Below are 20,000 nucleotides of genomic sequence, written 5' to 3'. Positions count from 1 at the left end.
TTTTACTAATCAATCAATAATCTATAAGTGTGTTGTTGGAGGGAAATCAATAGTTACCTCTTACTGTAATAATGAGATAATGGTGATGTCATTCATATTTCCCATCAGTATGTTAATAAACTGGGAACATGTATTGATCACCTGGTTATTGATTAGTGTGTTTTTGACTTAAATCTGATCAGTATTGATCAAATATCTGATCTGTAGTCGCTTCGTAAATCACACAGATGATTGATTACATCATCATCTGTGTACCATGTGATACAGGTGTGTGTACCATATGATACAGGTGTGTGTACCAGGTGATACAGGTGTGTGTACCATATGATACAGGTGTGTGTACCAGGTGATACAGGTGTGTGTACCATGGGATACAGGTGTGTGTACCATGGGATACAGGTGTGTGTACCATATGATACAGGTGTGTGTACCATGTGATACAGGTGTGTGTACCAGGTGATACAGGTGTGTGTACCATGGGATACAGGTGTGTGTACCATGGGACACAGGTGTGTGTACCATGGGATACAGGTGTGTGTACCATGGGACACAGGTGTGTGTACCATGGGATACAGGTGTGTGTACCATGGGACACAGGTGTGTGTACCATGGGATACAGGTGTGTGTACCATGGGATACAGGTGTGTGTACCATGGGATACAGGTGTGTGTACCATGGGACACAGGTGTGTGTACCATGGGATACAGGTGTGTGTACCATGGGACACAGGTGTGTGTACCATGGGATACAGGTGTGTGTACCAGGTGATACAGGTGTGTGTACCATGGGATACAGGTGTGTGTACCATGGGACACAGGTGTGTGTACCAGGTGATACAGGTGTGTGTACCAGGTGATACAGGTGTGTGTACCATGGGACACAGGTGTGTGTACCATGGGATACAGGTGTGTGTACCAGGGGACACAGGTGTGTGTACCATGGGATACAGGTGTGTGTACCATGGGATACAGGTGTGTGTACCAGGTGATACAGGTGTGATGTGTACCAGGTGATACAGGTGTGTTTACCAGGTGATACAGGTGTGTGTACCAGGTGATACAGGTGTGTGTACCATGTGATACAGGTGTGTGTACCATATGATACAGGTGTGTGTACCATGGGATACAGGTGTGTGTACCATGGGATACAGGTGTGTGTACCATGGGATACAGGTGTGTGTACCAGGTGATACAGGTGTGTGTACCAGGTGATACAGGTGTGTGTACCAGGTGATACAGGTGTGTGTACCAGGTGATACAGGTGTGATGTGTACCATGTGATACAGGTGATGGAGGGGGCGGAGTCCAGCAGGTATGTGGCCCAGCTGAAGGCGGAGTTTGACAGCTGTGACTCAACGTGTTCTGGTTTCCTGGACCGGCTGGAGCTGACGGAGCTCTGCAGGAAGCTGCAGCTGGACGCTCACCTGCCGCTGCTGCTGGACACGCTGCTGGGAGGACGCTCCTACGCCCGGGTAACTACACGCTAACTACACACTAAATACACACCAACTACAGTATAACTACACGCTAACTACACACTAAATACACACTCACTACACGCTAACTACACACTAAATACACACTAAATACACACCAACTACAGTATAACTACACGCTAACTACACACTAAATACACACTCACTACACGCTAACTACACACTAAATACACACTAAATACACACCAACTACCGTATAACTACACGCTAACTACACACTAAATACACACTAAATACAGTATAACTACACGCTAACTACACACTAAATACACACCAACTACAGTATAACTACACGCTAACTACACACTAAATACACACCAACTACAGTATAACTACACGCTAACTACACACTAAATACACACCAACTACAGTATAACTACACGCTAACTACACACTAAATACACACCAACTACAGTATAACTACACGCTAACTACACACTAAATACACACTCACTACATGCTAACTACACACTAAATACACACTAAATACACACCAACTACCGTATAACTACACGCTAACTACACACTAAATACACACTAAATACACACCAACTACCGTATAACTTCACACTAACTACACACCAACTACCGTATAACTTCACACTAACTACACACCAACTACCGTATAACTTCACACTAACTACACGCTAACTACAGTATAACTACACACTAAATACACACTAAATACACACCAACTACAGTATAACTTCACACTAACTACACACTAACTACACACTCACTACACGCTAACTACAGTATAACTACACACTAACTACACGCTAACTACAGTATAACTACACGCTAACTACATGCTACACGCTAACTACACGCTACATGCAAACTACAGGCTAACTAGGTTAACACACAGTAACGTGTGTGTGATTTTCAGGTGAACTTTGAGGAGTTTAAGGACGGCTTCGTGGCCGTTCTCTCTCGTTCTCTGGACTTCAGCACGTCAGAGGACGACAGCAGCTACCTGCAGCCAGGTGAGACACATCAGCTGATCAGCTGATCACCTGATCACCTTCTTTAAAATTACAGCTGATTTATTCACGATGAACGTAGACGCTAAGACGTCTTCTCCTCCTTTCCTCCTCCTTCTTCTCCTTCTTCTCCTCCTTCTCCTCCTCCTCCTCCTCCTTCTTCTCCTTCTTCTCCTCCTTCTCCTTCTTCTCCTTCTCCTTCTTTTCCTCCTTCTCCTTCTTCTCCTTCTCCTTCTTCAGTGGTGCCGGAGGAGGTGAAGCCAAAGTTTGTGAAGGGAACGAAGCGTTATGGCCGCCGCTCTCGTCCCGACAGCCAATCAGACGCTGCGCTGACCTGTGACTCTGAGGATTCGCCGCCGTCTCGAACCGAGGCGTCTGATTCGTCCCCGGCCGGCGTCCGCAGGGCCAAACTGAGACGGTCCACGTCTCTGGAGAGCGTCGAGGTGAGCGTCCAATCACAGAGCTGTTTCCATGGCAACACCAGCTGACTGTGATGGAGGAGGACGGTCAATCAGCTGATCAATATTCAGCAGATGATGTCACCACTCAGTCTCTGACCTCTGACCTCTGAACCTCCGTCACTTTCAGGATTATTTTACTGTCATAAAATAAAAAACTAAATATCTTTATATATAAATATTTATATTATAATTTATATGTAAAATATACAGAAACACTGCTGCATGTTTTACGTTATATTAAATACAGTTATTAGCAATACAATTATTATTATTGTTATATTATAAAATAATCATTATAAAACAGGTTGCATTAATATTAGATTAAAAATCACAATATAATATAAATCATATATTATTATTATTATTATTATTATTTCCACACAGTCTTTGTAGAATCAGCAGCTTTAAAACTGAAGAAAAAAGATGATATATTATGAAATATTATCATCTCATTAAAGTTAATGAGGAGCCAACAGGAAGTCTGTACTGAGCACGCTCTGTAACACACACACACACACACACACACACACACACACACACACACACACACACACACACACACACACACACACACACACACAGTCTGAATAAAGCTCATTGTATGTCTCTGCTGGGCGAGGTTCATCTCAAATATCCAGACGGCTGCAGTCAAATACCTGAGGGAGGAGGAGGGAGGAGGAGGAAGGAAGGAGGAGAGAAGAGGAGGAGGAGGAGGAGGAGGAGAGAAGAGGAGGAGGAGGAGGAGAAGAAAAGACAAGGAGGAGGAGAAGGAGGAGAGAAGAGGAGAAGGAGAGAAGAGGAGGAGAGTAGTAAGCAGGGGAGGTCTGGTGGTTTTGGTGAGCTGGGAGGTTTCAGGAAGTGGGTTTGTGAGGAATGTGTCTGCTGGCAGACAGAGAAAGAGAGAGAGAGAGAGAGAGAGAGAGAGACACAAAGAGAGAGAGAGACAGAGAGAGAGAGACAGAGAGAGAGAGAGAGAGAGAAAGAGGGAGAGACAGACAGAGAGAGAGAGAGAGAGACAGAGAGAGAGAGAGACAGAGAGAGAGAGAGAGACACATAGAGAGAGAGACAGAGAGAGAGAGAGAGAGACAGAGAGAGAGAGAGAGACAGACAGAGAGAGAGAGAGACACACATAGAGAGAGAGAGAGACAGAGAGAGAGAGAGAGAGAGACACATAGAGAGAGACAGAGAGAGAGAGAGAGAGAGACACATAGAGAGAGAGACAGAGAGAGAGAGACAGAGAGAGACAGAGGGAGAGACACATAGAGAGAGACAGAGAGAGAGAGAGAGAGAGAGACACATAGAGAGAGACAGAGAGAGAGACACATAGAGAGAGAGACAGAGAGAGAGAGACAGAGAGAGAGAGAGAGAGAGAGAGAGAGACAGAGAGAGAGAGATAGAGAGAGAGAGAGAGACAGAGAGAGAGAGATAGAGAGAGAGAGAGAGACAGAGAGAGAGAGAGGGAGAGAGAGTTTAGTTTGTTTGGAAACTTTAAAACATAAACTATAAATAATAACTTTAACATTGTTCACTCATCCTGTCTGATCCTCACTGTCACTGGAATATTTACAAGATGCAGAAAGATCGAGTGAAGAGCTGACTGCAGCAGTTATACAACACTGATCATTATTTAATACACAACCACACACACACACACACACACACACACACACACACACACACACACACACACACACACACACACACACACACTCACTCAGGCAGCAGTTCATTATTTGAGGACTAACCACAGATTTCAGTCACAGGTTCATTTTCCCACAAACGTTCAGTCAGAGCAGCTTTAAGCTCTTTAGCGTGACAACTGGGGTCTATACACTGAACACACACACACACACACACACTCACACACACACACACAAACACATATACCCCCATAAACACACACACACACACACTTTGTTCAGTCTAACAGAAGTAATGATCGCTCAGGAATTCCTTCTGATCACTGTTTGGTTTGTTGGCATTAATGCACACACATACACACACACACACACACACACACACACACATACACACACACACATACACACACACACACACACACACACACACACACACACACACACACACACAGGTCTCTCTATAGTTGTGAGGACCTTCATATAACACTCACAGCTCATTGTCTTTATATAAGTTAGAATGAACTCCTTATTTTTAAAGCTCTTTTTTTGACAGTTGATTCACATGTTAAGGCGTCACTGTGTGTGTGTTATGCTTAGTGTATAATAATAAATATCATATATCTGATCTTATATTCATCACTCAGTCAGACGTCAGGATTTTAGTGACATTTAAGTGAATCTCACTCTGACCTCCATGTTTAATCTGCAGAGCCTGAAGTCTGACGAAGAGGCAGGAAGTCCCAAGAGCATCCCGCCAGACTGTCAGAGTAAAGGTACGCTACAGTCAAACCTGCACCATCAATCATCAATACACATCCACATTGATTACAGCTGATGAGTTCAGGGACCACAGGAGCTTTGACCTCCAGAGTCTCATTAATAGAAGCAGAGTCTGTTTGATTAAACTGAAAGTATTCAATCTGCTTTTATTCACTTTTTAATTTGAACCTTCATCATGTTCATGTTCATGACGTCATCTCTTAAAATGTGTTTAAACTTTGAGCTGCAGGAGGTCAGGAGGAGGAGGAGGAGCAGCAGGGAGGAAGAGGAGGGGCAGTAGGAGGAGCAAGAGGAGGAGGAGGAGCCTTCGAGCCCGGCCTGCAGGAGCTGGACGTGCTGGACAACAGAGTCAGCCTCAGAGACTTCCAGAAAGTTCTGTGTGGCTCCGCCCCCGTCTCCTGCTCCACCCCCGTTAGAGGCGCCGACCTGCAGAGGGCGCCACCGCACACGCGCAGACACTCCGACCTGCAGAGGGCGCCACCGCACACGCTAAGACACTCCGACCTGCAGAGGGCGCCACCGCACACGCGCAGACACTCCGACCTGCAGAGGGCGCCACCGCACACGCTCAGACACTCCGACCTGCAGAGGGCGCCACACACGGTGATTATACTGCAGACAGCAGTGGGGGGGGGGGGGGGGTGGGGGGGCTGGTGGAGTTTGTGGTTGTACTGTGAGATGTGTCGATCGTTTGTGTGCTGCAGAGCTGCTGAAACATCACAGACACAGTAAACATAATAGACAACAGTTATGAGTGAAGGAGTCTCATCTGTCTGAGTTCACCTGAACTCATCATGAGCCTCTGCATCAGCTGATACTCATCTGTCCAATCAGGTGGGCGGAGCTCAGTCAGGTGACTACAGGTGAACAGGTGACTACAGGTGACTACAGGTGAACAGGTGACTACAGGTGACTACAGGTGAACAGGTGACTACAGGTATAATTCATCATGAGCTTCACATCAGGTCTGATGTCAGGCTGTGGTTTGTTAACGTGGGTGAAGACAGAGAGGACGAGCTACTACTACACACAGGTGATCTACTGCTTCACACAGTGCACTCATCTCTGCTTCACTGCAGCTTCACTGCGACACTGCAGCTTCACTGCATCACTGCAGCTTCACTGCATCACTGCAGCTTCACTGCATCACTGCAGCTTCACTGCATCACTGCAGCTTCACTGCAGCTTCACTGCAGCTTCACTGCAGCTTCACTGAATCACTGCAGCTTCGCTGCAGCTTCACTGAATCACTGCAGCTTCACTGCAGCTTCACTGAATCACTGCAGCTTCGCTGCGACACTGCAGCTTCACTGCATCACTGCAGCTTCACTGCAGATTCGCGGCATCACTGCAGCTTCACTGCGACACTGCAGCTTCACTGCAGCTTCACTGAATCACTGCAGCTTCGCTGCATCTTCAATGCATCACTCCTCTTTCGCTGTATGTTAGCTGTAACAGCAGACTGAGGTCAGATCATGTGATGAGTGTTTGTAGCTCTGAGACCCGGCGGCTCTGAGCAGCTAATCCAGATTAAATGTTGCAACAACAGACGTTTATGAGACCGTGAGAGACCTGCAGAGTTACTCTCTCTGGTCTCTGATGCGGACTCTCTCTGGTCTCTGATGCGGACTCTCTCTGGTCTCTGATGCGGACTCTCTGTGGTCTCTGATGCGGACTCTCTCTGGTCTCTGATGTGGACTCTCTCTGGTCTCTGATGCGGACTCTTTGTGGTCTCTGATGTGGACTCTTTGTGGTCTCTGATGTGGACTCTCTCTGGTCTCTGATGTGGACTCTCTCTGGTCTCTGATGCAGGCTCAGGTGCTGTTAGAGGAGCGCTCGGTCCGCTCCACCTCTCCCTCCCTGCTGACGGCCACCGTGGGGCAGAAGGTTCTCAGCCGGCTGGACGACGGATCAGGATGTACGAGTCCCGACAGAGTCATCGGCCTCTGGACCGAGGAGGGGATCCGCAACAGCCGGGACATCCTGCAGGTGAGTCTGGACCAGGACCAGAACCTCACTAGATCAGAATTTAGGAGTTCTAGAAATGTCTAAATTGAGTTTGGTTAAAATGATTTGTTCAGATGGAGCACCAGGACAGAAACTGGATCAGCTGATTAAGTTTTCAATCCATCAATCAATCAATCAATCAATCAATCTTCCACATCACAACAGAAGTTATCTCCAGAGCCGGTCGACTGAACTCTGAGCCTGAGTCTAGATGTTTAACTCCGTGCTGCAGTTTTCCCCCCAGGTGGGAAACTACCTGCAGCATCATGTAGATATTCTCTCTAAATGGATTAAAAGCAGAAATTTGATGCTGGAAGTTATTCATACGTTTATTTTCACATTTTAACCCTTTAAATTTAAACTAAACCACATGGACACTAAACACCTCACTGACCCGTATAACACCTGGACCACTGCAGTCTCCCAACAGACCTCTATGAGCAGAGAGACGAGCATGAGGGTCCTGATCCACAGCTCAGTCCATCATGTGAAATTAAACCTGAAGAGTTCGGTTTAGACCTGCTCTATGTGTGAAGAGCCTTGAGATGACTTTGTTGTGATTTGGCGCTTTATAAATAAAGATTTATTGATTGATTGATGTGAGGACCCCCAGCAGTCTAAGCCTATAACAGTATAAACTAGGAGCTGGTCCCGTCTACTCTGAACCACAGAGAGGGTAAACAGGGTCCTGATGGTCTGGGTGTGTGTGTCCCTGCAGACTCTGGACTTCTCTCTGGAGGAGCGTCTCAGTCTGGCAGATCTCACTCTGGCTCTGGACAACGAGCTGCTGGTCAGTGGAAACGGCATCCAGCAGGCGGCGCTGATCTCCTACAAGAACGAGCTCCAGCACCTGCAGTGAGTTTCAGACCCTGACCCATCCTTCAGTCACTGACCCATCCTTCAGTCACTGACCCATCCTTCACACACTGACCCATCCTTCACACACTGACCCATCCTTCAGTCACTGACCCATCCTTCAGTCACTGACCCATCCTTCACACACTGACCCATCCTTCACACACTGACCCATCCTTCAGTCACTGACCCATCCTTCACACACTGACCCATCCTTCAGTCACTGACCCATCCTTCACACACTGACCCATCCTTCAGTCACCGACCCATCCTTCACACACTGACCCATCCTTCACACACTGACCCATCCTTCAGTCACTGACCCATCCTTCACACACTGACCCATCCTTCACACACTGACCCATCCTTCACACACTGACCCATCCTTCAGTCACTGACCCATCCTTCAGTCACCGACCCATCCTTCAGTCACTGACCCATCCTTCAGTCACTGACCCATCCTTCACACACTGACCCATCCTTCACACACTGACCCATCCTTCACACACTGACCCATCCTTCAGTCACTGACCCATCCTTCAGTCACCGACCCATCCTTCAGTCACCGACCCATCCTTCAGACCCTGACCCATCCTTCAGTCACCGACCCATCCTTCAGTCACCGACCCATCCTTCAGTCACTGACCCATCCTTCACACACTGACCCATCCTTCAGTCACTGACCCATCCTTCAGTCACCGACCCATCCTTCAGTCACTGACCCATCCTTCAATCACTGACCCATCCTTCAAACACTGACCCATCCTTCAGTCACTGACCCATCCTTCAGTCACTGACCCATCCTTCACACACTGACCCATCCTTCAGTCACTGACCCATCCTTCAGTCACTGACCCATCCTTCAGTCACTGACCCATCCTTCGAACACTGACCCATCCTTCAGTCACTGACCCATCCTTCAGACCCTGACCCATCCTTCAGTCACTGACCCATCCTTCACACACTGACCCATCCTTCAGTCACTGACCCATCCTTTAGTCACTAACCCATCCTTCAGTCACTGACCCATCCTTCACACACTGACCCATCCTTCAGTCACTGACCCATCCTTCAGTCACTGACCCATCCTTCACACACTGACCCATCCTTAGGACACTGACCCATCCTTCAGTCACTGACCCATCCTTCAGTCACTGACCCATCCTTCACACACTGACCCATCCTTCAGTCACTGACCCATCCTTCAGTCACTGACCCATCCTTCACACACTGACCCATCCTTCAGTCACTGACCCATCCTTCAGTCACTAACCCATCCTTCAGTCACTGACCCATCCTTCAATCACTGACCCATCCTTCACACACTGACCCATCCTTCAGTCACTGACCCATCCTTCAGTCACTGACCCATCCTTCAGTCACCGACCCATCCTTCAGTCACTGACCCATCCTTCACACACAGACCCATCCTTCAGTCACTGACCCATCCTTCACACACTGACCCATCCTTCAGTCACCGACCCATCCTTCAGTCACTGACCCATCCTTCAATCACTGACCCATCCTTCAAACACTGACCCATCCTTCAGTCACTGACCCATCCTTCAGTCACTGACCCATCCTTCACACACTGACCCATCCTTCAGTCACTGACCCATCCTTCAGTCACTGACCCATCCTTCAGTCACTGACCCATCCTTCACACACTGACCCATCCTTCAGTCACTGACCCATCCTTCAGTCACTGACCCATCCTTCAGTCACTGACCCATCCTTCAGTCACTGACCCATCCTTCAGTCACTGACCCATCCTTCAGTCACTGACCCATCCTTCACACACTGACCCATCCTTCAGTCACTGACCCATCCTTCACACACTGACCCATCCTTCAGTCACTGACCCATCCTTCAGTCACTGACCCATCCTTCACACACTGACCCATCCTTCAGTCACTGACCCATCCTTCAGACCCTGACCCATCCTTCAGTCACTGACCCATCCTTCACACACTGACCCATCCTTCACACACTGACCCATCCTTCACACACTGACCCATCCTTCAGTCACTGACCCATCCTTCAGTCACTGACCCATCCTTCAGTCACTGACCCATCCTTCACACACTGACCCATCCTTCAGTCACTGACCCATCCTTCAGTCACTGACCCATCCTTCAGTCACTGACCCATCCTTCAGTCACTGACCCATCCTTCAGTCACTGACCCATCCTTCACACACTGACCCATCCTTCAGCCACTGACCCATCCTTCACACACTGACCCATCCTTCAGTCACTGACCCATCCTTCAGTCACTAACCCATCCTTCAGTCACTGACCCATCCTTCAGTCACTAACCCATCCTTCACACACTGACCCATCCTTCAGCCACTGACCCATCCTTCACACACTGACCCATCCTTCAGTCACTGACCCATCCTTCAGTCACTAACCCATCCTTCAATCACTGACCCATCCTTCAGTCACTGACCCATCCTTCACACACTGACCCATCCTTCAGTCACCGACCCATCCTTCACACACTGACCCATCCTTCAGTCACTGACCCATCCTTCACACACTGACCCATCCTTCAGTCACCGACCCATCCTTCAGTCACTGACCCATCGTGTGTGTGTGTGTGTGTGTGTGTGTGTGTGTGTGTGTGTGTGTGTGTGTGTGTGTGTGAAGGGTGGCAGCAGAGCAGGCCTGCAGGGAGAGGGATAAGGTGAAGTCAGATCTGGATCTGGCCGACCAGAGAAACCTGCAGCTGGTCCGAGAGGTGGACGACCGGCACGCCAGCATGGAAACCCTGAACCAGAGCAGGATCAGGTCTTTATTTTTATTTTTTTATTTTATTTAATAAATGTATTTATAAAAGATGATTCATTCATGTTTCAGCTTCATGAAAACAGCTGCTCTGTGTTAACGAGCTGCTCTGTGATTGGCAGGGACCTGGAGCAGGACTTCCGTGATAGGCTGACGGCTCTGCGCAGTCAGTCTGAGCAGGAGAGCGAGGCGCTGCTGCAGCAGGTGGAGAGAGAGCGCAGCACCCTGCAGGAGGAGCTGCAGCTGCTCAGAGTGCAGGAGGCGCAGCTACAGGAGGAGCTCTGCAGCGCCGCACAGGTGTGACTGCTGCTGTTAACACTGCTGCTGTTAACACTGCTGCTGTTAACACTGAACACTGCTGCTTTTAACTCTGCTGCTGTTAACTCTGCTGCTGTTAACACTGCTGCTGTTAACACTGAACACTGCTGCTGTTAACTCTGCTGCTGTTAACACTGCTGCTGTTAACACTGAACACTGCTGCTGTTAACTCAGCTGCTGTTAACTCTGCTGCTGTTAACACTGAACTCTGCTGCTGTTAACACTGAACACTGCTGCTGTTAACACTGCTGCTGTTAACACTGAACTCTGCTGCTGTTAACACTGAACACTGCTGCTGTTAACACTGCTGCTGTTAACACTGCTGCTGTTAACACTGAACACTGCTGCTGTTAACACTGCTGCTGTTAACTCTGCTGCTGTTAACACTGCTGCTGTTAACACTGAACACTGCTGCTGTTAACACTGAACACTGCTGCTGTTAACTCTGCTGCTGTTAACACTGAACACTGCTGCTGTTAACACAGCTGCTGTTAACTCTGCTGCTGTTAACTCTGCTGCTGTTAACACTGAACACTGCTGCTGTTAACTCTGCTGCTGTTAACACTGCTGCTGGTATTAACATGTTTTGTGTGTTCAGGATAACGGTCGTCTGGAGGATGAACTCAGTGCTGTGAAGCTCAAACTGGCTGAAGCTCAGAGTTCAGTGACCAGACTGCAGAGAGACCTGGACCAGCTGCTGCAGGACAAGGTACACACTGCGATACACACTGCGATACACACTGCAATACACACTGCAATACACACTGCAGTACACACTGCAATACACACTGTAATACACACTGTAATACACACTGTGTGGAACCCTGAGGAACCCTGAGGAACCCTCATTACTAACAGTTACTGTGGTCATGTTTCTGCGTGTCTGCTGGTTGTGATGCCCCCTGGTGGACACAGTCTGTTACTGCAGTTATAACTGGAATATAAACCAGTTATACAGCAAATTATATACTGGTGGAGTAGTGTCTGTGTGTGTGTGTGTGTGTGTCTCACAGTAACACACACAGTAACACACAGTAACACACACACACACACACACACACACACACACACACACACACAGTGGTGTAAGGTAACTCGTCTCCTTGATAAATTATTGATGAAAGTTTCTTGTGTGACTTTGTTTCGTTCTTCGTCTCTTTGCTCCGACTGCAGAAGACTTTTTATTTTTCAGCTCATTGATTATTGACTGACTGATTGGTTGATTGATTGGTTGGTTGGTTGACTGATTAACAGCTTTGAACCAATCAGTGTTGTTCTGTGTGACAGTTTGGCAGCTTGGATCCGGCCGGCGCTGGTCTGAGTCACGAGGAGCGATTCACAGAACTGATCAGAGAGTACGAGCTGCGCTGCCGGGTAAGAAACTACCTGCTGCTCAAATATAAACATGTTTTATACACATATACACACATATATATATATGTGTGTATATGTGTATATGTATGAAGGAAGAGAAACACAGTGAATATGAAGCAGAGCAGCTGTAATAACAACGTATAGATCATATGTTTAGTTTAAAGTTGATCAAACAGGTTTTATGTAACAGCATCTCAGTGATGTGACAGAGAAACAATGAATGGAGTTGTAATGTCTGTTTCTGTCTGTGTACCTGAACGCCTCGTGTTGCTTGGACAGAACATCAAGGTGAGCTCACCTGAGGACAGGTACGAGTCAGCTGATGAGTTTCTGACGTCGGCTCTTAGTTCTGTTGTAAAGTTAACGCATCATTCCTGCCTACATTACCCACAGTGCACCTGGAGCACGCAACCCCAGATTACTGTCTGTGACATCATCAATAACATCACCAGTGACATCATCAGCTCCTTCTCCAGGCTTTATAGTATTTTTTGTTAGTTAGCCAGAGAAAGTGTGTGAGCAGGTCAGACAGGAACTGAAATCCAGTTTGTGATGATCTTATGATGTCACCTTCACCCTGACCATCTGATTGGATTATGTGATCAATACTGTGTGTGTGTGTGTGTTTGTGTGTGTGTGATGTTTCAGGAGCTGCGGGACAGAAACGATGAGCTGAGCTCAGAGTTGGAGCTGCTGAAGAGTCAGAAGAGCGACAAGAAGACCCGACGCTCCGACACGCTGAGCTGGAAACAACAACAACAACAACACTGTGATAACACCGAGTCTGACTCTGGTAACACACACACACACACACACACACACTGACACACACACACACACCCACACACACACACACACACACACACTGACACACACACACACCCACACACACACACACACACACACACCCACACACACACACACACACACACACACACTGACACACACACACACACACACAGTTATAAATGTTTAAAAGTTTGAAGCTGATTAAACTCACTGGAATCAATAATAAAATCAGTTTTTTCTCTTCTGTCACTTTAAGACTTTAATTAAAGTTAAAAAATAAAATAAATAAATAAAAATATAAAAAAGTAAAACCTGCAGCATAAATCCAGATGTGTGTAAAATCTGTGCAGAGAAACTCAAAGTTTAATGCTGGAAATGAGAAAGTAACAGTAGTGTGTGTGTGTGTGTGTGTGCAGTAACGTATTTCTGACAGCAGGTGGAGCCACTTCACTGCTTTAAATAACAGTTATCACTTTGTGTCCAGTTCTCTGTTAGAGGTTTAACATTAAGTTCAGTTAAATTAAGCTTAGAGGTATACCAAGCATTGTTTCTAACACATAAGAGTCTGTGTGTGTGTGTGTGTGTGTGTGTGTGTGTGTGTGTGTGTGTGTGTGTGTGTGTGTGTGTATGTATGTGTGTGTATGTATGTGTGTGTACTAAATATCACTGAAATGAGAGGATAAAACACACCTCAGTGAGCTGGAGACACTGTGATGAACAAAATCACACAAACACACACTGTCCTTCCTGAGCAGAGATGGGATGGCACACACACACACACACAGTAACACACAGAGACACACACACACACACACACACACACACACACACACACACACACACACACAGTATTGATGACATGATCCAATCAGATGGTCAGGGTGAAAGTGACATCATGAGAACATCACAAACTGGCTTTTAGTTCCTGTCTGACCTGTTCAGGTAACAGAGGAGGAAACGCCCACACACACACACACACACACACACACACACACACACACACACAGTAACACACAGTAACACACACACACATACAGTCTCATCATGTCTCTCAGTGAGTTTCTGCTTTGTGTTTCTGTCTCAGACTCAGTTTGTTTCTACTTAAGTTAAATGATCAATAATCTGTGTGTGTGTATGTGTGTATTTGTGTGTTTCAGACGACTCAGACATGCAGCGCAGCTCGTCTCCTCGGGTCAGGAAGAAGCTGCAGCCGGCTGATAAAACAGGTGAAAAACACACACACCTGCACACGGGGGATGGACACAATAATGTGAACACCCAGTTGTGTGTATGTATGTATGTGTGTGTTTGTGTGTTTGTGTTAGGATGATTTCAAAGTCAAGTTTGTTGCTCTGATCAGCTCCTCTCAGACAGATTCAACAATCTATAAAGAGTTCAGACTGTCTGACGTATCTGACTGTTGATGTGTCTGACTGTTGGTGTGTGTCTGACTGCTGGTGTGTCTGACTGTTGGTGTGTCTGACTGTTGGTGTGTCTGACTGTTGATGTGTCTGACTGTTGGTGTGTCTGACTGTTGGTGTGTCTGACTGTTGGTGTGTGTCTGACCGTTGATGTGTCTGACTGTTGATGTGTCTGACTGTTGGTGTGTGTCTGACTGTTGGTGTCTGACTGTTGATGTGTCTGACTGTTGGTGTGTCTGACTGTTGGTGTGTGTCTGACTGTTGGTGTGTCTGACTGTTGATGTGTCTGACTGTTGGTGTGTTTGACTGTTGGTGTGTCTGACTGTTGGTGTGTGTCTGACTGTTGTCTGACTGTTGGTGTGTGTCTAACTGTTGGTGTGTCTGACTGTTGGTGTGTCTGACTGTTGGTGTGTGTCTAACTGTTGGTGTGTCTGACCGTTGATGTGTCTGACTGTTGGTGTGTCTGACTGTTGGTGTGTCTGACTGTTGGTGTGTGTCTGACTGTTGTCTGACTGTTGGTGTGTGTCTGACTGTTGGTGTGTGTCTGACTGTTAATGTGTGTCTGACTGTTGGTGTGTCTGACTGTTGGTGTGTCTGACTGTTGGTGTGTGTCTAACTGTTGGTGTGTCTGACTGTTGGTGTGTCTGACTGTTGGTGTGTCTGACTGTTGGTGTGTGTCTAACTGTTGGTGTGTCTGACTGTTGGTGTGTGTCTGACTGTTGGTGTGTGTCTGACTGTTAATGTGTGTCTGACTGTTGATGTGTCTGACTGTTGATGTGTCTGACTGTTGGTGTGTGTCTAACTGTTGGTGTGTCTGACTGTTGGTGTGTCTGACTGTTGATGTGTGTCTGACTGTTGGTGTGTGTCTAACTGTTGGTGTGTGTCTAACTGTTGGTGTGTCTGACTGTTGGTGTGTGTCTAACTGTTGGTGTCTGACTGTTGGTGTGTCTGACTGTTGGTGTGTGTCTGACTGTTGGTGTGTCTGACTGTTGGTGTGTCTGACTGTTGTCTGACTGTTGCAGCTCTATCCTCATTGGACGGTGTCTCTGGTCCGTCAGTCAGTATCCAGACTGAACTGGCTCTGGAGCAGCTGAAGCAGAAACACAAGCAGGAGCTGCAGCAGCTGCACATCCAGCTGGAGACTCAGGTACATTATATTATATTATATTATATTATATTATATTATATTATATTACATTATATTATATTACATTATATTATATTATATTACATTACATTACGTTACATTATATTATATTACATCCAGCTGGAGACTCAGGTACGTTATATTATATTATATTATATTATATTATATTACATTATATTATATTACATTACATTATATTATATTATATTACATTATATTATATTACATTACATTATATTATATTACATTACATTATATTATATTACATTACATTATATTAGATTACATTATATTACATTACATTACATTATATTATATTATATTACGTTACATTATATTATATTACATTACATTACATTACATTATATTATATTATATTACATTACATTACGTTACATTATATTATATTATATCCAGCTGGAGACTATAATATATATTATTATATTATAACTGGTCCAGGTGAACTACTACGAGCGCAGTCAGGAGCTGATGAAGCAGAGCATGGAGGTGGAACGCAAAGACATCTGTTCGGCCTTCAAGGTAAACAACCAACCAATCAATAATCATTAAAACAGCAGCAAAGTTAATCACAACTATTGTTTTATAGTTAATTAAATGTACAATAATGTGTTGGGATCAAACTGAAGGTTCCTTCTTATCACACATCAACAATAAAAGTATAGAATATAAAACTGCTCATGTTAAATGTGTCAAATTTAAGTTTAATTAGCTTCAGAAATCCTGAAGCTTTGTGAAACTCTGTCATCAACAAATAATAAATAGTGTAATAAAAGAAGTTTTCCATAATATCTAACAGCTGGAGATCAGTGAGCTGGAGGAGCAGAAAGCTGCAGCCGAGCAGCAGGTGAAGCAGCTGAAGGAGGTGATGGAGAAACTGCAGACTCAGATCCAACATGGAGGAGGAGGAGGAGGAAGGTGGAGCTCTGAGCAGGAGCGCCGGTGAGGAAGAAGACCGTTACCTTACCTTCAGCTTCACCTGAGTCATGGTGTTTCAGCTCATCGACTAACTTTACTGTTAAGAGCTTCACACTCATGTTTTAACTGGAAGAACATTTATTTAGTGGATTAAAGTGATTAGAGTAAACGTAATATGTAGAACAATTGTATTCCATTACCTTTATTTAATATAAAGTTATAATGTAAGATCATGCCAAACTAGTTGATACGGTGTTTTATTGACTATTTACTGTTTTTAAGCAAGTTGAATTATTTGGTACAAAGTTTTTATGGTTACACCACTTAGACATTTTTACCATAATCCTCTAATATATTCTCTCTAAATGGATTAAAAGCAGAAATTTGATGCTGGGTCCACAAAAAAAGAATGTGTGAAGTTATTCATACGTTTAGTTTCATGTTTTAACCCTTTAAATTTAAACTAAACCTCATGGACACTAAACAGAATCATATCTATAACATTAAAGTGACCCAGCTGTTAGAAGCTTCCAGATGTTTTTTTTGAAATGTCGACTGTGACTCTGTCGTGTTCCCAGCATGCAACGGGAGCGCGCCGAGCTGGAGCAGAACTTTGCCCGAGAGCTCAGTAACCTGGTGCAGAGGCTGAGCAGCGAGAAGGATCAGCTGGAGGCTGAGCTCAGGCTGCAGATGGACCAGGAGCTGCTGCTGGTCAGGTGAGTGCTGACATCACTGCTGGTTAAAGGGCAAAGGTTAAAGGGCAAAGGTTAAAGGTTAAAGGTCAGGTAGAGTTCAGGTGAGACTAGCTGTTTGATTAGTGGAGTCTGGAACATGTCAGGTGGAGTTTGAGTGTTTGGTGTGTAACTGTAAGCAGGGAGGAGGCGCAGGAGGAGGCGCAGCAGCAGCTCTCTCACATGAAGCTGCAGCACGCCGACGCTCAGCAGCGCCTCCTGCAGGAGCTGCAGGAGCAGAGAGCATTCTGGGAGAACCGGCTCGTCCAATCAGAGCAGGAGAAGCTCCAGAGGGAGGAGCAGACCCGGATCTGCTCCGAGTTCTCCACAGAGAGGAGGAGGAGGAAGGAGGAGCAGCAGGAACTCATACACACCTCCTCCCTCAGCATCAGCCAATCAGAAGCCTCCTACCTGATCCCAGAGAGGAGCTGTGTAGAGGAGCAGCTGCAGGAGGAGGAGCAGCAGGAGGAGCAGCAGCAGCAGGAGCAGCTGCAGGAAGAGCAGCAGCAGGAGGCCAAAGACCAGACCATCAGTGCGCTGCGATGTGAGCTGGAGGTCCTGCAGGAGGCCACGAGGAGTAAGGAGGGGCGCGTCTCCAGACTCACTGCTGAGCTGGACTCCATGAGAACGGACCGGGCCCGACTGATCCAGGACCTGAAGGAGCAGGCCATGGCTGTGGATCACCTGCGGCTGGAGCTGGACTCCGTCTCAGAGGAGCTGAGCAGGAGGAGGAGCGCCGAGGAGAGTCTGCAGGAGGTTCTGAGGCAGGAGCAGACCAGGACCCGGCAGCTCCGGTCCGGTCTGCAGGAGGAGAGGGAGGAGGTGGTCCGCCTGAGCCAGGAGGTGCAGAGCTACACCCGTCTGGTCAACCAGCTCTCCACTCAGATCGTAGAGATGGAGGAGGAGATCACCTCCCTCAGAGATCACCTCCGAGACCTCAGCGCTCAGCTCAACGACACCGCGGACCTGGTTCTGGACCTGCGCACACAGCTCAACTCCAGGAGCGGCGAGGCGAACCGGCTCCGAGACGCCGGCGAGGTCCGGCTGCTGCAGCGAGCCCTGCAGGACTCCAGGGACCAGCTGAGGAGCACGGAGGAGGACTTTGAGCGGGAGAAGAGGAGGATGACGCAGCAGCTGCTGGAGCTGGAGACGCTGGTTCTGGATCTGGAGGAGGTGATGGACCCGTCCAGTCCTCACAGGTTTGTGGAGCATGAGACCGGCTCCACCCAACGCTCATTCACTAACTGCTGCTCACTGAGGAATGCTTTAACATGTCATCTCTAACCCAATCACACCTGCATGAGCCCGTTAGTCTGATTCCTGTTTAAACTTCATCTGATGATTAAAGAACAGTAACAGAACCTCACTGAATGACTGTCAGCATGTTCTTATAGAAGAAGAAGAGAAGAGAAAGATTCATGATGATTCAATCTGAATAAACTTATATTCAGTTCTATGTGGAAGCACGTCCAATAAAAAGCAGTGATACTAACAGTCTGACCTTCTTCTATCCTCCTGCTGCTGCTCTCCATCATCTCTCCATCATCTCTGCTCTCCATCATCTCTCCATCATCTCTGCTCTCCATCATCTCTGCTCTCTATCATCTCTGCTCTCTATCATCTCTGCGCTCCATCATCTCTGCTCTCTATCATCTCTCCATCATCTCTTCATCATCTCTGCTCTCCATCATCTCTCCATCATCTCTTCATCATCTCTGCTCTCCATCATCTCTCCATCATCTCTGCTCTCCATCATCTCTGCTCTCCATCATCTCTCCATCATCTCTCCATCATCTCTGCTCTCCATCATCTCTGCTCTCCATCATCTCTGCTCTCTATCATCTCTGCTCTCCATCATCTCTCCATCATCTCTCCATCATCTCTGCTCTCCATCATCTCTGCTCTCCATCATCTCTGCTCTCTATCATCTCTCCATCATCTCTGCTCTCCATCATCTCTGCTCTCTATCATCTCTGCTCTCCATCATCTCTGCTCTCCATCATCTCTGCTCTCCATCATCTCTCCATCATCTCTCCATCATCTCTGCTCTCCATCATCTCTGCTCTCCATCATCTCTGCTCTCTATCATCTCTGCTCTCCATCATCTCTGCTCTCTATCATCTCTGCTCTCTATCATCTCTGCTCTCTATCATCTCTCCATCATCTCTGCTCTCCATCATCTCTGCTCTCTATCATCTCTGCTCTCCATCATCTCTGCTCTCTATCATCTCTGCTCTCTATCATCTCTGCTCTCTATCATCTCTTCATCATCTC

General features: G+C 46.7%; 1 protein-coding gene across 1 annotated transcript in view; it reads left to right on the top strand.

Annotated features, from left to right (window-relative positions):
- Positions 1–20,000, top strand: part of ninl (ninein-like) — a 28,218-nt gene that overhangs the window by 977 nt on the left and 7,241 nt on the right. Inside the window, exons 2-19 of the mRNA XM_062430398.1 lie at positions 1,286–1,471; positions 2,385–2,481; positions 2,719–2,921; positions 5,289–5,352; positions 5,589–5,962; positions 7,172–7,348; positions 8,085–8,221; positions 10,873–11,013; positions 11,133–11,307; positions 11,927–12,037; positions 12,616–12,702; positions 13,351–13,495; positions 14,649–14,717; positions 15,935–16,059; positions 16,519–16,599; positions 16,877–17,019; positions 17,574–17,711; positions 17,870–18,925. Of these exons, the coding sequence (XP_062286382.1) occupies positions 1,289–1,471; positions 2,385–2,481; positions 2,719–2,921; positions 5,289–5,352; positions 5,589–5,962; positions 7,172–7,348; positions 8,085–8,221; positions 10,873–11,013; positions 11,133–11,307; positions 11,927–12,037; positions 12,616–12,702; positions 13,351–13,495; positions 14,649–14,717; positions 15,935–16,059; positions 16,519–16,599; positions 16,877–17,019; positions 17,574–17,711; positions 17,870–18,925 (3,506 nt within the window). The 5' untranslated portion in view covers positions 1,286–1,288. The remainder of the gene's footprint in view (positions 1–1,285; positions 1,472–2,384; positions 2,482–2,718; positions 2,922–5,288; positions 5,353–5,588; positions 5,963–7,171; positions 7,349–8,084; positions 8,222–10,872; positions 11,014–11,132; positions 11,308–11,926; positions 12,038–12,615; positions 12,703–13,350; positions 13,496–14,648; positions 14,718–15,934; positions 16,060–16,518; positions 16,600–16,876; positions 17,020–17,573; positions 17,712–17,869; positions 18,926–20,000) is intronic.

This window comes from Scomber scombrus, chromosome 12, assembly GCF_963691925.1.
Source record: "Scomber scombrus chromosome 12, fScoSco1.1, whole genome shotgun sequence".
Classification (NCBI taxonomy): domain Eukaryota; kingdom Metazoa; phylum Chordata; class Actinopteri; order Scombriformes; family Scombridae; genus Scomber; species Scomber scombrus.
The sequence above is the reverse complement of the archived record's forward strand: the minus strand, read 5'-3'. Positions and strand labels throughout refer to the sequence as shown.